This window comes from Vanacampus margaritifer, chromosome 13, assembly GCF_051991255.1.
Source record: "Vanacampus margaritifer isolate UIUO_Vmar chromosome 13, RoL_Vmar_1.0, whole genome shotgun sequence".
In the NCBI taxonomy this organism is placed as follows: domain Eukaryota; kingdom Metazoa; phylum Chordata; class Actinopteri; order Syngnathiformes; family Syngnathidae; genus Vanacampus; species Vanacampus margaritifer.
The window spans coordinates 11222099-11234612 of NC_135444.1; the positions used below are offsets into that span (position 1 = coordinate 11222099).

Consider the following 12514-nt stretch of genomic DNA (forward strand, 5'->3'; position numbering starts at 1 on the left):
TCTTCTGTCGCAAAAGTTGAACCAGTATCAGGGGAAGTATCCCATCTGCTGGCAGTTTGAGCAACTGCACACATTGTTGCCCAAATGAGTTGCCTGGCGCGAGGTGAGAGCAACGAGCTTGACGTTTTTGCGACACTAACATTTCCACACAGCGACCCCTTGTGGTCACCACTGGATATATTTTGGCACATGCCCAAAAGACACTTGCTGATTGGCTGGTGATCACGCACTCTTGTGGGGATCAAACCTGGTGGCTGTCACACTGATGGCCACGCGTGGCGAGTGACTGCCGTGGGCTGTCTGTCCATCATGGAACTTTTGACTCGTTATCTCGATAGGAGCAATTCAGTGAGGTGAGTTTTATATGATCGTATGTGCTTTCTAACTTGTACTCACCATGTTTTAGTCACGTCTTAATATGAAAAAGTCGTGTGTTTAAGAGTAAATTCATGTAATGTACGATTCTTATCAACCTTAATAACGACGACAATGCACGATGTAAATTGCTGCTAAACGTTTCATAACATGAAAATAAACATTTTGGGTCAATATTGAACTTCCTGAAGCAACTTTGGACTCGAGGCTACAGCCATGAAAGTAGCCACTGTCAGTTCAGAGTGAGGAGTCTTGAAAATAGCTACTCATAATTCTCTACGAAATTAATATAAAATATGTTGACACTATTTTAAAATACATGTATTTTGTTCAGCAGTTCAACCACAACTCAAGACTTAGTCAAGGAGGAGAAGCTGAGAGATGACCTGAAGTTCTACTTTATGAGCCCATGTGAGAAGTACCGGGCCCGAAGGCACATCCCCTGGAAATTGGGGGTGCAGATCCTGAAGATAGTCATGATCACCACACAAGTATGTACCTCATGTTGCAGAGTGCTCTTTTGCATCTTAATCTAGTTCATTTATAAACATGACAAAGTTGAGACTTGGAGTTAAGGTCCCATGTGTTTAAATGGTGTCTGATGATACAAGTGAGCCAATGCTTGCACACGTGAACATTGACCGCTTTGCTGCTGACGGTGATGAAATCATTGCAACATTCAGAGGAAATTGAGAGAACCCGTTTGTTTCGGTGGAAACCAAAGCAAAATATGTTTTGCAGAACTGCAGTTGCTTTGTTGATGTCTTACTTGCATGGTACGGAAAGTTCATACAGTGAAACCTGAGGTCGACCTCTGACGGGTACTGGCACTTGTTTGTTCTTGGGTGTTGGACCGATAACATTATTAACAAAAACTATTCTGTCTATTATACAATGACGGCTATAGCTTGAAGTCGATTCATTGTGCAGGTGCCTCAAGCATGTGCTGCGTAAAAAAAAAAATAGTAATACAAGTTTGGGTGAACTCAATATTGATCATTTTTATTTTTTAAGTTGGGTATTTCAAATAAATACCGGACCTTAATGTCAAACCTAAGGCCCGTGGACCAGATCTGGTCCCTCACGTCATCTTATGCGGCCCATGCTTTGCCAAAGTTTCTTGACAAATTCCTTGTGTGGCGGCCGTGGCTCAGGGGTGTAGAGACGGTCGTTCAGTAACCAGAAGGTTGGCTGTACGATCCCCGCTCTCCCCAAGTCATGTGTCGTCGTGTCCTTGGGCAAGGCACTTCCCACACATTGCCTCCAGGTGCGAATGTGTGTTTGGTGGTGGTCGGAGGGGCTGTAGGTGCACACTGGCAGCTACGCTTCCGTCAGCCTGCCCCAGGGCAGCTGTGGCTACGTCGCTAGCTTACCCCCACCAGTGCATGAATAATGTAAACATTCCATTGTAAAGCGTCTTTGAGTGTCTATAAAAGCGCTACATAAATCAGATGTATTATTATTATGATCTGTAATCTGCTATAAAACTCTCAAATGCAGGGACAATTGTGTGCTGGTAATATAATGCTACGTTAATTAGCTTCTGGCTAAATTTTGGGGATATCATTACACCTCAAGCATGAGTGACTATATTATACTGTACATTTATGTGGTTTGGCCATAATAGAATTGTAGTCTTTATTAAAAGCCTAAATATGAGGTAGCGCACTAGTAGCGCAAGTTTGAGACCCCTGCTAGACTGTACATGCATTTTTAGAACAATGAGCCTGACTGTCATAAAGGTTTCAAGTTAACTACTGCACATACAGTAAGACTAAAAAATGTTTGACCAGTGAGCGATACTGTCAAAAAGTGCTGTGCCGTGTACTGTAAGTGCAATTGCAGTAGTATCTTAATGGAAGTGTGTTCATAAAATTGCCTTTCAATTGTTTTCCTTGTATTGTATTGAGAACCCAGGCACGTTAATTCATTGTAGGAAATTCTATTTCATCTTCATTCGCTATTAGTTTGCTCTCAGTGAGGAAAATAAAGCCTATGAAAAAGGCTAACGAATTTTGGCATTGGATTGTGGTAAAGATTTACTGCCAGAATGAAAAGAGCAAACCCATTTAGTGACATGCTTCATTTGTACCTTCATGAATGCAAAAAAATCTATAAAAATTCTACGATCCGCCCCGAGCGTTGTGTTTGTCGATGATGCCTCGCAGAGTTGAAGATACGCAACGCGTCAACAATATTGATCATCTTTGACTTTCAGCTAGTCCTCTTTGGCCTTAACAACCAGCTGGTGGTGTCCTACAAGGAGGAGAACGCCATGGCCCTGAAAAACCTGTTCCTGAAGGACTACAGCGGCGTGGATGAGGACGACTACAGCGTTGCGGTCTACTCGCAACAAGGCGTCTACGACAGCTTGTTTCATGTGCTGGATCAGGCAAGTTCCTGAATGCCTTCTTAATAAGAATATTTCACGGTCGGATATGTGTTTGAAACGATTGTTGGATTGAGTAAGTGCAGCAAATGAAGCGCGGTATGCGGATGTTTGGCCCGCATCAGTAGATTTGTGTGACGCATGCTTGTGTTTACAGTACAGCCAGCTGGGCCGGCTGGCTGTGGGTCCCATCGGTTATACTGAGGATGAAGATGGTGGCTTACTACCTCTGGTCATCTGCAAGAACCTCTACAGGAGAGGCAGTGTGGAACCTTCGGATGAGGCATATGACATTGACGCCCAGTTGGAGACAGGTGAACATTTCCACATAAGAACTACAAATCTTGGTTAATTAGCATAGAAAACTGGTAATACTAAAACTTATCAACGTGCATGGAATTCCACAATTTGGCGTTTAAACAAATAAAAATACTGTTAGTTCTTCATAGTCAAGAGTCCCAAAAATGTTGTGGGGGGAAAATGCCCCAACTAGTCTAAACATGGCATTTTGATTAATATTGCATTTGTGGAATATGAGACATTTTCAGCTGTAAAAAGTTAATATTTTGTAGAACTTCAATATTTCTCATGTACAATTAACACCCTGAAAAACATTTATTTTCTACTTGCTGTCGACAGAAGATGACATCACCTGTGCTGAGGAAATGGGTCACGACCAATCACGGATCACCTGTTTTCTGGGTTTGGTCAGCAAACTGAGCCGTGATTGGACGTTACCTGTTTCCTCAGCAGCACAGGTGATGTCATCTTCAGTCGACAGCAAGTGGAGAAAATAGTTTATAAATGAGAATCGGGATTCTTTTTTTTTTCTTCTTTTTTTTTTTTTGCACACCCCGAGTGTAGACTACTTGAGATGTCATGTTTGATCTTGCTTTTGTATTTTGCTTCTCTCCTCGTCCCCCAGTTTGCTTATCGATCGATCCAAAGAGCGCACGCCAGTGGAAAACCCTCAATGCATCCTTTTTCGAACTGGACTTTTACAGGTATTCTACCATGACACATTTTTGGAGCTAAATGTAAAGTATGAATCTAATCTTGTTCTCATTTCCAAGGTTGGTGGACGTGAAAATAGCCTTCAATTTAAAGGGGATCAACCTGCAAACAGTGCGGTCGCGCGAGTTGCCTGACTGTTATTCATTTTCTGTCACGGTATGACTTCGGCTCATTCTCTCTCATAATGAGTTGACAAAGCAGAATTAGAATACAGTTGAAGCTGCTGAATGTTGCAACACTGGAAAATCCTGAAAATTATAGCACGTGAGTTGAAGGAAAAAAAAAAAAAAAGAGCTGTCAGCAAATCTTGTGAAACTTTCACATCGAGCATCCGAGGATTCAAAGTGTTTTGTTGTGAAACAGCACAAGACAAACGAATTGAACACTCCAAACTCTGCAATGTTGGGTATTGATAAGAGAGTCAGCTCTCAGGCAAATGTTAAGTAATCCTTCCTCGCAGGTTTGTCATGTGTCATCAGGGTAGATGACACGTTGTTTATAGGCTCCAAGTTTCTCGTGATGCTGAACAGGATGAGCTTTATAAAATGGTTGGAGGGATTTATGATAGTTTATGTAGTTAGTAGTTAATGATTAACTTTTTTTTTTTTTTACGCTCGTATGACAGTTGCATTGTTAATGCTGAAATGTAACTTAAAACATGGCCTATAAAGGTTTTATAATGGGATAGTTTGACCCTTGAGCAAGCTTTTTAAATTCCTATTGTTGCCTATTGAAAAACATATATTCCAAATCTGAACAAATTTGGTTGACCTTTTTAACATTGCCGTTTCAAACGTAGGTTTAAGTCTCCAACATTATAATATTGTTTGTGTGTGTGTTTGTTCTCCAGATAACGTTTGATAATCAGTGTCACAGTGGAAAGGTCAAACTCTTTCTGGACATCGATGCACAGAGCAGTGCATGCCGAGACTGGAAGATATCTGGAACAGGTAGCGTTTCATGACGCTGGCATTTTGTTATTTGTGGGATGTATTCATTTACAAAATATTTGAAGTTCAGTAGCTCATGTGGTAAACATTACAAATATTGGTACAGCAGTGCAAACGCACTCTTGCGGTTGGGGAGTTGCAGAGCACCTAAGCTTGTTTTGCCCAAAGAGGCGGTTTCCTTTTGTGGTTATCACTCACGAAAGTGGCGCGCTTAAGTGAGAGATTAATGTTCTCTCGTGCGCTATCTCTATCTTTCAGCTCAGAAAAACACACACTATCTTCTGGTGTTTGACGGCTTTGTCATTGTGGTTTGCCTCACGTCGGCCGTGCTGTGCACCCGCTCCATCGTGCTGGCCGTCAGGTTACTGCAGGTCAGGCTGTTTATTGGCATTCCTACAAGTTCAAATGGGCCGTAACGCAAGCAAACTTGCGCAACGCAGACGTGTATCGTTCGTGTGCGTTTCAGAGGTTCTCACGGTTCCTCCATGAAAACTACAACCGAAAAGTGTGTGAGGATGACCAAGGAGAGTTCCTTAATGGCTGGTATGTGCTGGTCATCGTCAGCGACCTCTTGACCATAATTGGATCAATACTGAAGATGGAAATTCAAGCAAAGGTAAGCTAGTTTGCCCCTAGAGGATACGCAAGCTTTCAAATTTGACATTTGCTTAAAAAAATAAATTAGTGATTCATATTTCACTCTAAATAGCTTTAGGATCCAAATGACTCCAACCGGTGTTGACCTATTCAGTGTTGCAACAGTTACCCTGAAAAAGTAACTTAGTTACTTTTCTGATTACTTGATTTTAAAAGTAGCTCAGATCAAAGAAGCTCAGTTACTTTTACTGATTACTTGAATTTAAAAGTAGCTTGGTTACTTAAAAGTAGCTTAGTTTACTGATTACTTGAATGTAAAAGTAGCTCAGTTACTAGAAAGTAGCTTAGTTACTTTACTGATTACTTGATTTTAGAAGTAGCTTGGTTACTTAAATGTAGCTTAGTTACTTTACTGATTATTTGATTTTAAAAGTAGCTCAGCTACTTTACTGATTAATTGATTTTAAAAGTAGCTCAGTTACTTTACTGATTACTTGATTTTAAAAGTAGCTTAATTACAGATTATTTTATTTTAAAATTAAATTGGATAAATTACTTTAGTTACATTCTACAGACACTGACAACTCAGTTTAACATAAAATGACAACTGGTTTTGCCAATACTTGAATTAGAAATGCATTTTTGACAATAATGTTTAGGGATAAAGTTTTAATTGAAAGGCACTCTGAAGTCATTTTCAGTTGATAGCAAGTATCGAAATGGCCACACCCCCATAAGATTGATAAATTCGGGTGGGTTTTGCTTCTTAATTCTTATTCCACAAACGTAATATTATTCAGAATAATGCATAGAAAGAACATATTGTCAAGACAAATTTGGACTTGACTTCCCCTTTTATAATGCGACTCCGCCTCCCCCCCCCCCCCCCATTTTCTTTTTTTCTTTTAATTTCCTGCAGTTGACCACGTGGCCCAATATTTTGTCCATGTAGTATGAACCTTTTTATAGTCTCCAATGTTGCGTATGATTTTCATTTGATTATTCCACTCGCCCTTTCTTGGCCCACAGAGTTTAACCAGCTATGATGTGTGCAGTATATTTCTGGGCACGTCAACGTTATTGGTGTGGGTCGGCGTGATCCGCTATCTGAGCTACTTCCAGAAATACAATGTAAGTCTTTTTGTTGTTGTTTTTCTTTTGTTCAGATAGACTGAGTGAAGCTACTTTATTTGACAAACTACAATTGTTTTTGATGTGGGGGAAGGTATGTCAGAAAAGTTCCAGGACCGGTGTCATGAAAGATATTTTTCAAACCCAAACTATGAGTTGGATTTGAAATGTATTGTGTGAATCTTTCTGAGACTCCTCATATCTCTGATGCTTTGACTTTGTTTCCAAGTAATACATATATTGCATTGCTATCTGTAGGTGCTGATTTTGACCATGAAGGCAGCCTTTCCAAAGGTGTTGCGTTTCTGCTGCTGTGCTGGCATGATCTACCTTGGCTACACCTTCTGTGGCTGGATCGTGTTGGGGCCGTACCACGAGAAGGTAAGTATGTACTTCTGATGAGCATCATGAGTTAGGTTAGATTGTGAGAGATTATTTAAAAAAATAATAATAATAATAAAGAATGTTGCAATTTGGACACTAAATGTCAGTATTTACTAGCACATCTTTCCTTAGTAGTCCTGCAGACTTCAGCAATCCCTGTGGGTTTTCGGTGTATTTACTGAAGGGATAAACAGAGGATTTTGCAATACTTGGCATCTCACACATCCCGAATTTCAGTGTTCGGGATCTTTGTTGTTGTTTCTAGGCGCTGTCACACTCTGGAGACGCATGAATTCGAGTCCTTGACTTAATCAGCCAATCAATTTAATTTTGAAATAAGACTGGGAGAATGAATACGATCAATGTTTGCCCCTTCCATTTCTCTTAGTTTGAAGGCCTGAGTCTGGTGGCGGAGTGCCTGTTTTCCTTGTTGAACGGCGACGACATGTTCACCACCTTTTCCCAGCTGAAGGACAAAAACACGCTGGTTTGGCTCTTCAGCCGGGCCTACCTTTACTCCTTCATTTCGCTCTTCATCTACATGGTGCTGTCGCTCTTCATCGCCCTCATCACAGATGCATACGAGACTATTAAGGTACTTCTTTGTGAGCTGTGGAAAATAACAAAACATCAATCACTATACTTGGAATTCATTTTGTTTCAACAATAATCTCCTAATGGGCCTATGAAAATCTTTTTCTTTTTTTTTTTACTTTTGCGCTTTGGTTTTCTTGGACTTACAGAATTACCAGAGGAATGGATTCCCACTGACAGACCTTCAAAAGTTCCTCAGAGAGCAGAAAGATGTTGTATTGTCAGAGGAGAGCAGACAGCCGGGCTTCCACACCCAATACTCAGTGTTCTGCTGCTGTGAGAGGTACGTGACATGCATCGTCGTATCAGCACTCATGCACAAGTCAAAACCACATTCAATAACTGTTTTGACCAGATAGTGTTCATTTAAAGTTGCTTTAACACCACTTTTGTTCTTCTTTTTCTTTTTTCTTTTTTTTTCTTTTTTTTTTAACATACAATTAATAACCGCCCGTACTGGGGGAATTCCAATCTCAACGCAGAAGACGCATCCACGTCAAAATTTAGCAGTAATAAATGTAATAATAATGCATATATTTGTGAAGAATGGGGTCAGGTTGTATTTTACAATTTTAAAAATGTGCAAAATTTCACAAGTTACTTCATGTTAAAGATTAGATAGCTCTTAATATGAAAAGAAAATGCAGAGCTGTCACCAGCGTCTTACAAATGCAATGATTCCATCAAGTGGCAGAAAAATGATCAACACAATTCAATATCACACTCGTTTTTTTACAGTAAAGTACATCTTTTTCATTTTAACTCAATTTTATGAATTATTATGAAATTACTGTATCAATGACAATATGTAGCCATATTTCTTAGCTAAACATTTTTCCCACTTGTGTAAACAAGAGTATGAAACTTAGAAAAAAAAATTGTTGTACTTTTATAACAAATACAAAATGTGCGATTAATCGTGAGTTAACTATTAAAGTCATGCAATTAATTACAATTTTTTTTTTAAATAATCACCCCTAGTTTTTACACTTGTACAGCAAATACTGAACAAAAAAGCTCTTTGGTAAAGAAAATATGGGCCTGCTTGAATATCAATACAAATTATTTTTTCCCGCATAGCTTTTGATTTGCTCTAATAAAATGGACCTAGAAACCATTTTGGTATTGGTTACTCGGGTTACAGTATATTGCTTATGCTTAATTTTTCTGAAGGAATTTTTTTCCCGCTCATTCCTTTTCAATGAGCCAATCCCAATCATCAGAGGGTTTCCCTCCACTCTGAGGTTTGGCGTGCGCTCCTCTGCTCTGACAGCATTGAAATTAGTTGCTGCATACACCCAGCGGTGGCTAATTAGAGGCTGAACACCGGGAATGTCCACCACCCCAGATTCACAATTCTATGCTTCTGAGATAAACGCGCTATAATCGGCACCCGGCTCCAAGTGCAACATTTGAGCCAGGAAAATGAAAGGCCGATGGTTAGTGGGGCAGAGGTTTTGAATTGACATTGCAGTTTGGCATGCATGTTTGCAACTTTCTTCACAGGCTCTTATTACTTAGACCATTTTGTCATTCTTTGGGAATAAGATGGTATTTCCTTACATGTCTGAAGGAGCTGCAGTTTATCACATTTAAGACCTAGTGACTAATCTCAATGTTTTAATCCAATCCTAACAGAGTCTCTGAAAGTGACGACATCGCACTCATCAGCTGACAGATGTTTCCCCTCCCGGTTGATGCAATCTGGGAAGAGAGCGATGGCAACAGGACTTCACACGTCTGATGCAAACTTGCAAAGATTCCTCATTCAGAGTCCTTGCTTGTAAATACACTTTGAGTAGTGCTCTAAAAAGACATTGCGAGTCCCTATATGGAACATGAGACTGACGCTTGAATTTGCACTGTATTTCTTGAAGGAAGATGTAACGTTTTATAGAAAGTGTTTGTTAGTGACATCGTCAGCCTGGGGTGGGCCTGGTGGAGGGGTTGCACAAATGTGTTTATGAATGTACCCACGCATGCTGGTGCTTCATAGGATTTTGCAGTAAAAATGTGTGATTATCCATTGTTTGTCCATACAATGAGATATTGCAAAGTAAAGAAAAGGCTACCTGTTGTCTTTGTGCATTGTTGTTCCAAATTCCACTTATTTTGTTGAATGCACACAAATGAAATGCATGGCAGCCTTGAAGTCAGGTAGCATATGCATCATCAGTTGATTAGCAGCGTTCAAGTTTTTTTTCCCCTCATCCCCCCACCACTGAATATATATAATATAAAGGGAGGGAAAAAAAATCCCACAAACATCAGATCTTTAGAACAAGTATTTTAATACTAATTAACTCGTTTTTCCCATGCTTGTGTACTGCACAAAATACACGCAGGAGGTCTGCGTGGGAGTCCTATTCTTTTCGATTAACGGTGGTGAGTCAGAGTGATTCAACAGCGACCTCTGCTGGTTGTCACTAATTGTTGCAATCCATTTGGCCTCAGCAGCAAAACTGTGTGGAAGTGACGACCCTCTGTCAAAATAAAACCCGAATAAGAAAGTTAACACAGTACAGCCGAGCATAGTGGGTGCTCACTGATATTTTAAAACGATGTTTACTACGGTTCGCCCTTCGGTTAGCATGTGTGGGTTCGAGGCAACCTTTATTGAGCTTGAAACGCCCATTTTTACATGTCTCACAGGCAGCACACCACTAAACAAAAATACGGGAATAATGATCTTGCCTCAATTTGCTCACAAAAATGCTGATATACTCGTAGGTCGCCATGACTTATTCTATTGTATAAATGGTGGAAAGGGGTTTTCCAACATTATGCCATGTACCGGATTCGCATTTAATTGCACTTCCTGTAGGTCGCTGGCATTGATTTCTGACAAACGACGTAAAACTGCAATTTCTCGCCATACTCTACTTCCATTTAACAGGAAGTGAAAGTATCATCAGGTATTCCATTTAACAGGACGTGAAAGTATCAACACCACTACTAGTTTAGTATTATCACTAAACTAGTAGTTGTGTCACGCTAGACTCCCCCACAAAGTGCTGTGTGCCCACCTCCAGTGTATTTACTGACGGAATAAACAGAGGATGTTGCATCCCACACGTCCTCAGGCTCAGTCTTCTGCATCCATACAATTGTAACTTGTACTAGGGTGTTGTTTCCAGATGCTATCGCACTATACAGAAACATGCCCTTTTCTCATAAAGCCTGTCTTTCGTTCCACACTTCCCATCATTAGTTTTACTTTGTATCCATAATGCGGGAAATTATATTTGCTCATTGTTGACCGCTATTGATTTAAAAAAAAACAAACTTCAATTTGATGTTGCTTGTAATGTGATCCATTCGATCTTCAATCCTGTTCCTCTTATCACTGAAAAGCGTGCATTACGTGTGGTTGTTGTTCTCTTCTCTTGCCTGCTTGAATAATTTAACACCGTATGAAAGCAAATTTGAATCTGAAAGTGCCCTTTTCCGCTCATGCGATGAGCCAACTCCTATCATCAGCGAGCAGCAGAGTGGAGTTCTCTCCGCGCTGAGGTTTGGCCTGGCCGCCTCTTCTCTGACAACATTGAAATTAGTTGCTGGGATCTTGGAGGACACACCCAGCGATGGCTGATTAGAGGCTTTACGATCGGAATGTCCACCCCACTCCTCTTGTAAGAAAGGTTTTCGAAATGCTTTAAAATGTTTTAAATCAGCCTTTCCCATCACTCTCATGTCACAGCAGCTGCCATCTTCATCATTCAAGTGTGTGGAAGGAAATGCCGTATCAGTTACATTTAATGTAATAGATTTAATTGTGTGATCGTGCAGCCTATAGCCTAATGCAAAAAAAAAAAATCACATGAATGTCCATCGAGGCAAGTTGCTTTATCATTGGAGTGATCAAGTTCCACACTCGGAAGTCATTTGCAGCCTCTGGCAAATGTCATTTTGATGAGGATCATTCCTCATCAGCTCAGGAAAATGAAATTAGCGTGTTTGCTAAATGTCTTCTTGGATGGAAATATAATTTGGCTTTTTTTTTCGACTCATTTCCTTCAACTTGACTAATTTGATAAGAAACAAGTCTCTCCAACATCGGAGAAATAGTTGAAATTACATTAAACTGTTCCGATGTCAAACTTTTGCCGTCATAAAATCTGTGTTCAAAGCATTTTATGTAAAATCGCAAATGCCGGCATACCCACAAGTGCAAAATTAAAGAACCAAGTAAATCTTTGGTGCATGTCTTGAAAAATGTTTTTAAGCGAGGACGACTGGAATCAGTTTCACAGATTGCTGTCGCTTTCTTAGTTTCAGGACTGTAAACCAAAGATGTCAAACATATAGCCCGTGGGCCAGACGGGGGTCCAGTCTACCCCGTGAGGACAGAAGACAAACAGCAGTTTTTCACTAAAATTAACTGTTGCTTGTCATTTTGTCTACTGCAACCACATAAATGAGATTCTGAAATTTGGCTCTTACTTATTTATTTAAATTGCAAATTAGTCTGCATCAAACTAATAATAAATTGGAATATTTTCAGATTATTTGCACCCAAAAAACTTTTCCAGATCGCTTGAGCTCAAATTTGAACGTGGTCCTTGAACTAAAATGAGTTTTACACCCGCTAGTGCCATCCCTAATCGTCATGGCAACAAAGTCCTTACTCACCTTTGATGTAGAAGTATGTGGGGCAGGAAAAAAAGTATGTATTTCAAATTTTGAAGAACTTTAGTGTGCTATAATTCTTGCCATTGGGGTAATTTGTTAAAAGCATAAAATAGATGTTTTTTTTATGTTGTTTTTCACACTGTACATATAATGCCCTGTCAGATTAAGGGCCAAATCCACACACAAATCTTGAAAATAAATACAAATTGAAATAAATCCAGATACTGGTTGCACTTGGGAGGCGAGTCTCTTTACATAAAGACTAAACCCACATCCTGGTGTACATTTTGTTCATATTTTATTGTTAGTCAACTAAAACAAAAATGTCCTTACACTTTGCGTCACAATGTCAACATCACATGTTCCATTAATCACATGTTCATCATCACCCTCTTTCCCCATCCCACATCACAATTGTGTAACTTTCAAGGTGTATTTGTCCTGGAAA

General features: G+C 39.8%; 1 protein-coding gene across 2 annotated transcripts; it reads left to right on the forward strand.

Moving 5' to 3' along the window:
• The first annotated feature begins 184 nt into the window (after nucleotides 1-184).
• mcoln2 (mucolipin TRP cation channel 2) lies at nucleotides 185-9510 on the forward strand. Of its 2 annotated transcripts, none has more exons than XM_077583748.1 (14): nucleotides 185-353; nucleotides 713-866; nucleotides 2594-2767; nucleotides 2922-3078; nucleotides 3690-3768; nucleotides 3838-3934; nucleotides 4629-4728; nucleotides 4987-5099; nucleotides 5195-5344; nucleotides 6355-6456; nucleotides 6715-6837; nucleotides 7229-7435; nucleotides 7584-7717; nucleotides 9073-9510. In XM_077583748.1, the coding sequence occupies exons 1-14, from the start codon at nucleotides 310-312 to the stop codon at nucleotides 9107-9109; spliced, it is 1671 nt and encodes a 556-aa protein (XP_077439874.1). In that variant the 5' UTR covers nucleotides 185-309; the 3' UTR covers nucleotides 9110-9510. The 2 variants fall into 2 exon arrangements, with proteins under 2 accessions (XP_077439874.1, XP_077439873.1); XM_077583747.1 differs by having other exon boundaries at nucleotides 186-353; nucleotides 710-866.
• The last annotated feature ends 3004 nt before the right edge of the window (nucleotides 9511-12514 follow it).

Bases quoted from the DNA above. Each gene is read 5' to 3' on its own strand.
- mcoln2 (XM_077583747.1), top strand. From the start codon at position 310: ATGGAACTTTTGACTCGTTATCTCGATAGGAGCAATTCAGTGAG. The intron at 3,769-3,837 runs GTATTCTACCAT...CTCATTTCCAAG, and splicing joins TTCGAACTGGACTTTTACAG to GTTGGTGGACGTGAAAATAG. The intron at 6,457-6,714 runs GTAAGTCTTTTT...TGCTATCTGTAG, and splicing joins GCTACTTCCAGAAATACAAT to GTGCTGATTTTGACCATGAA.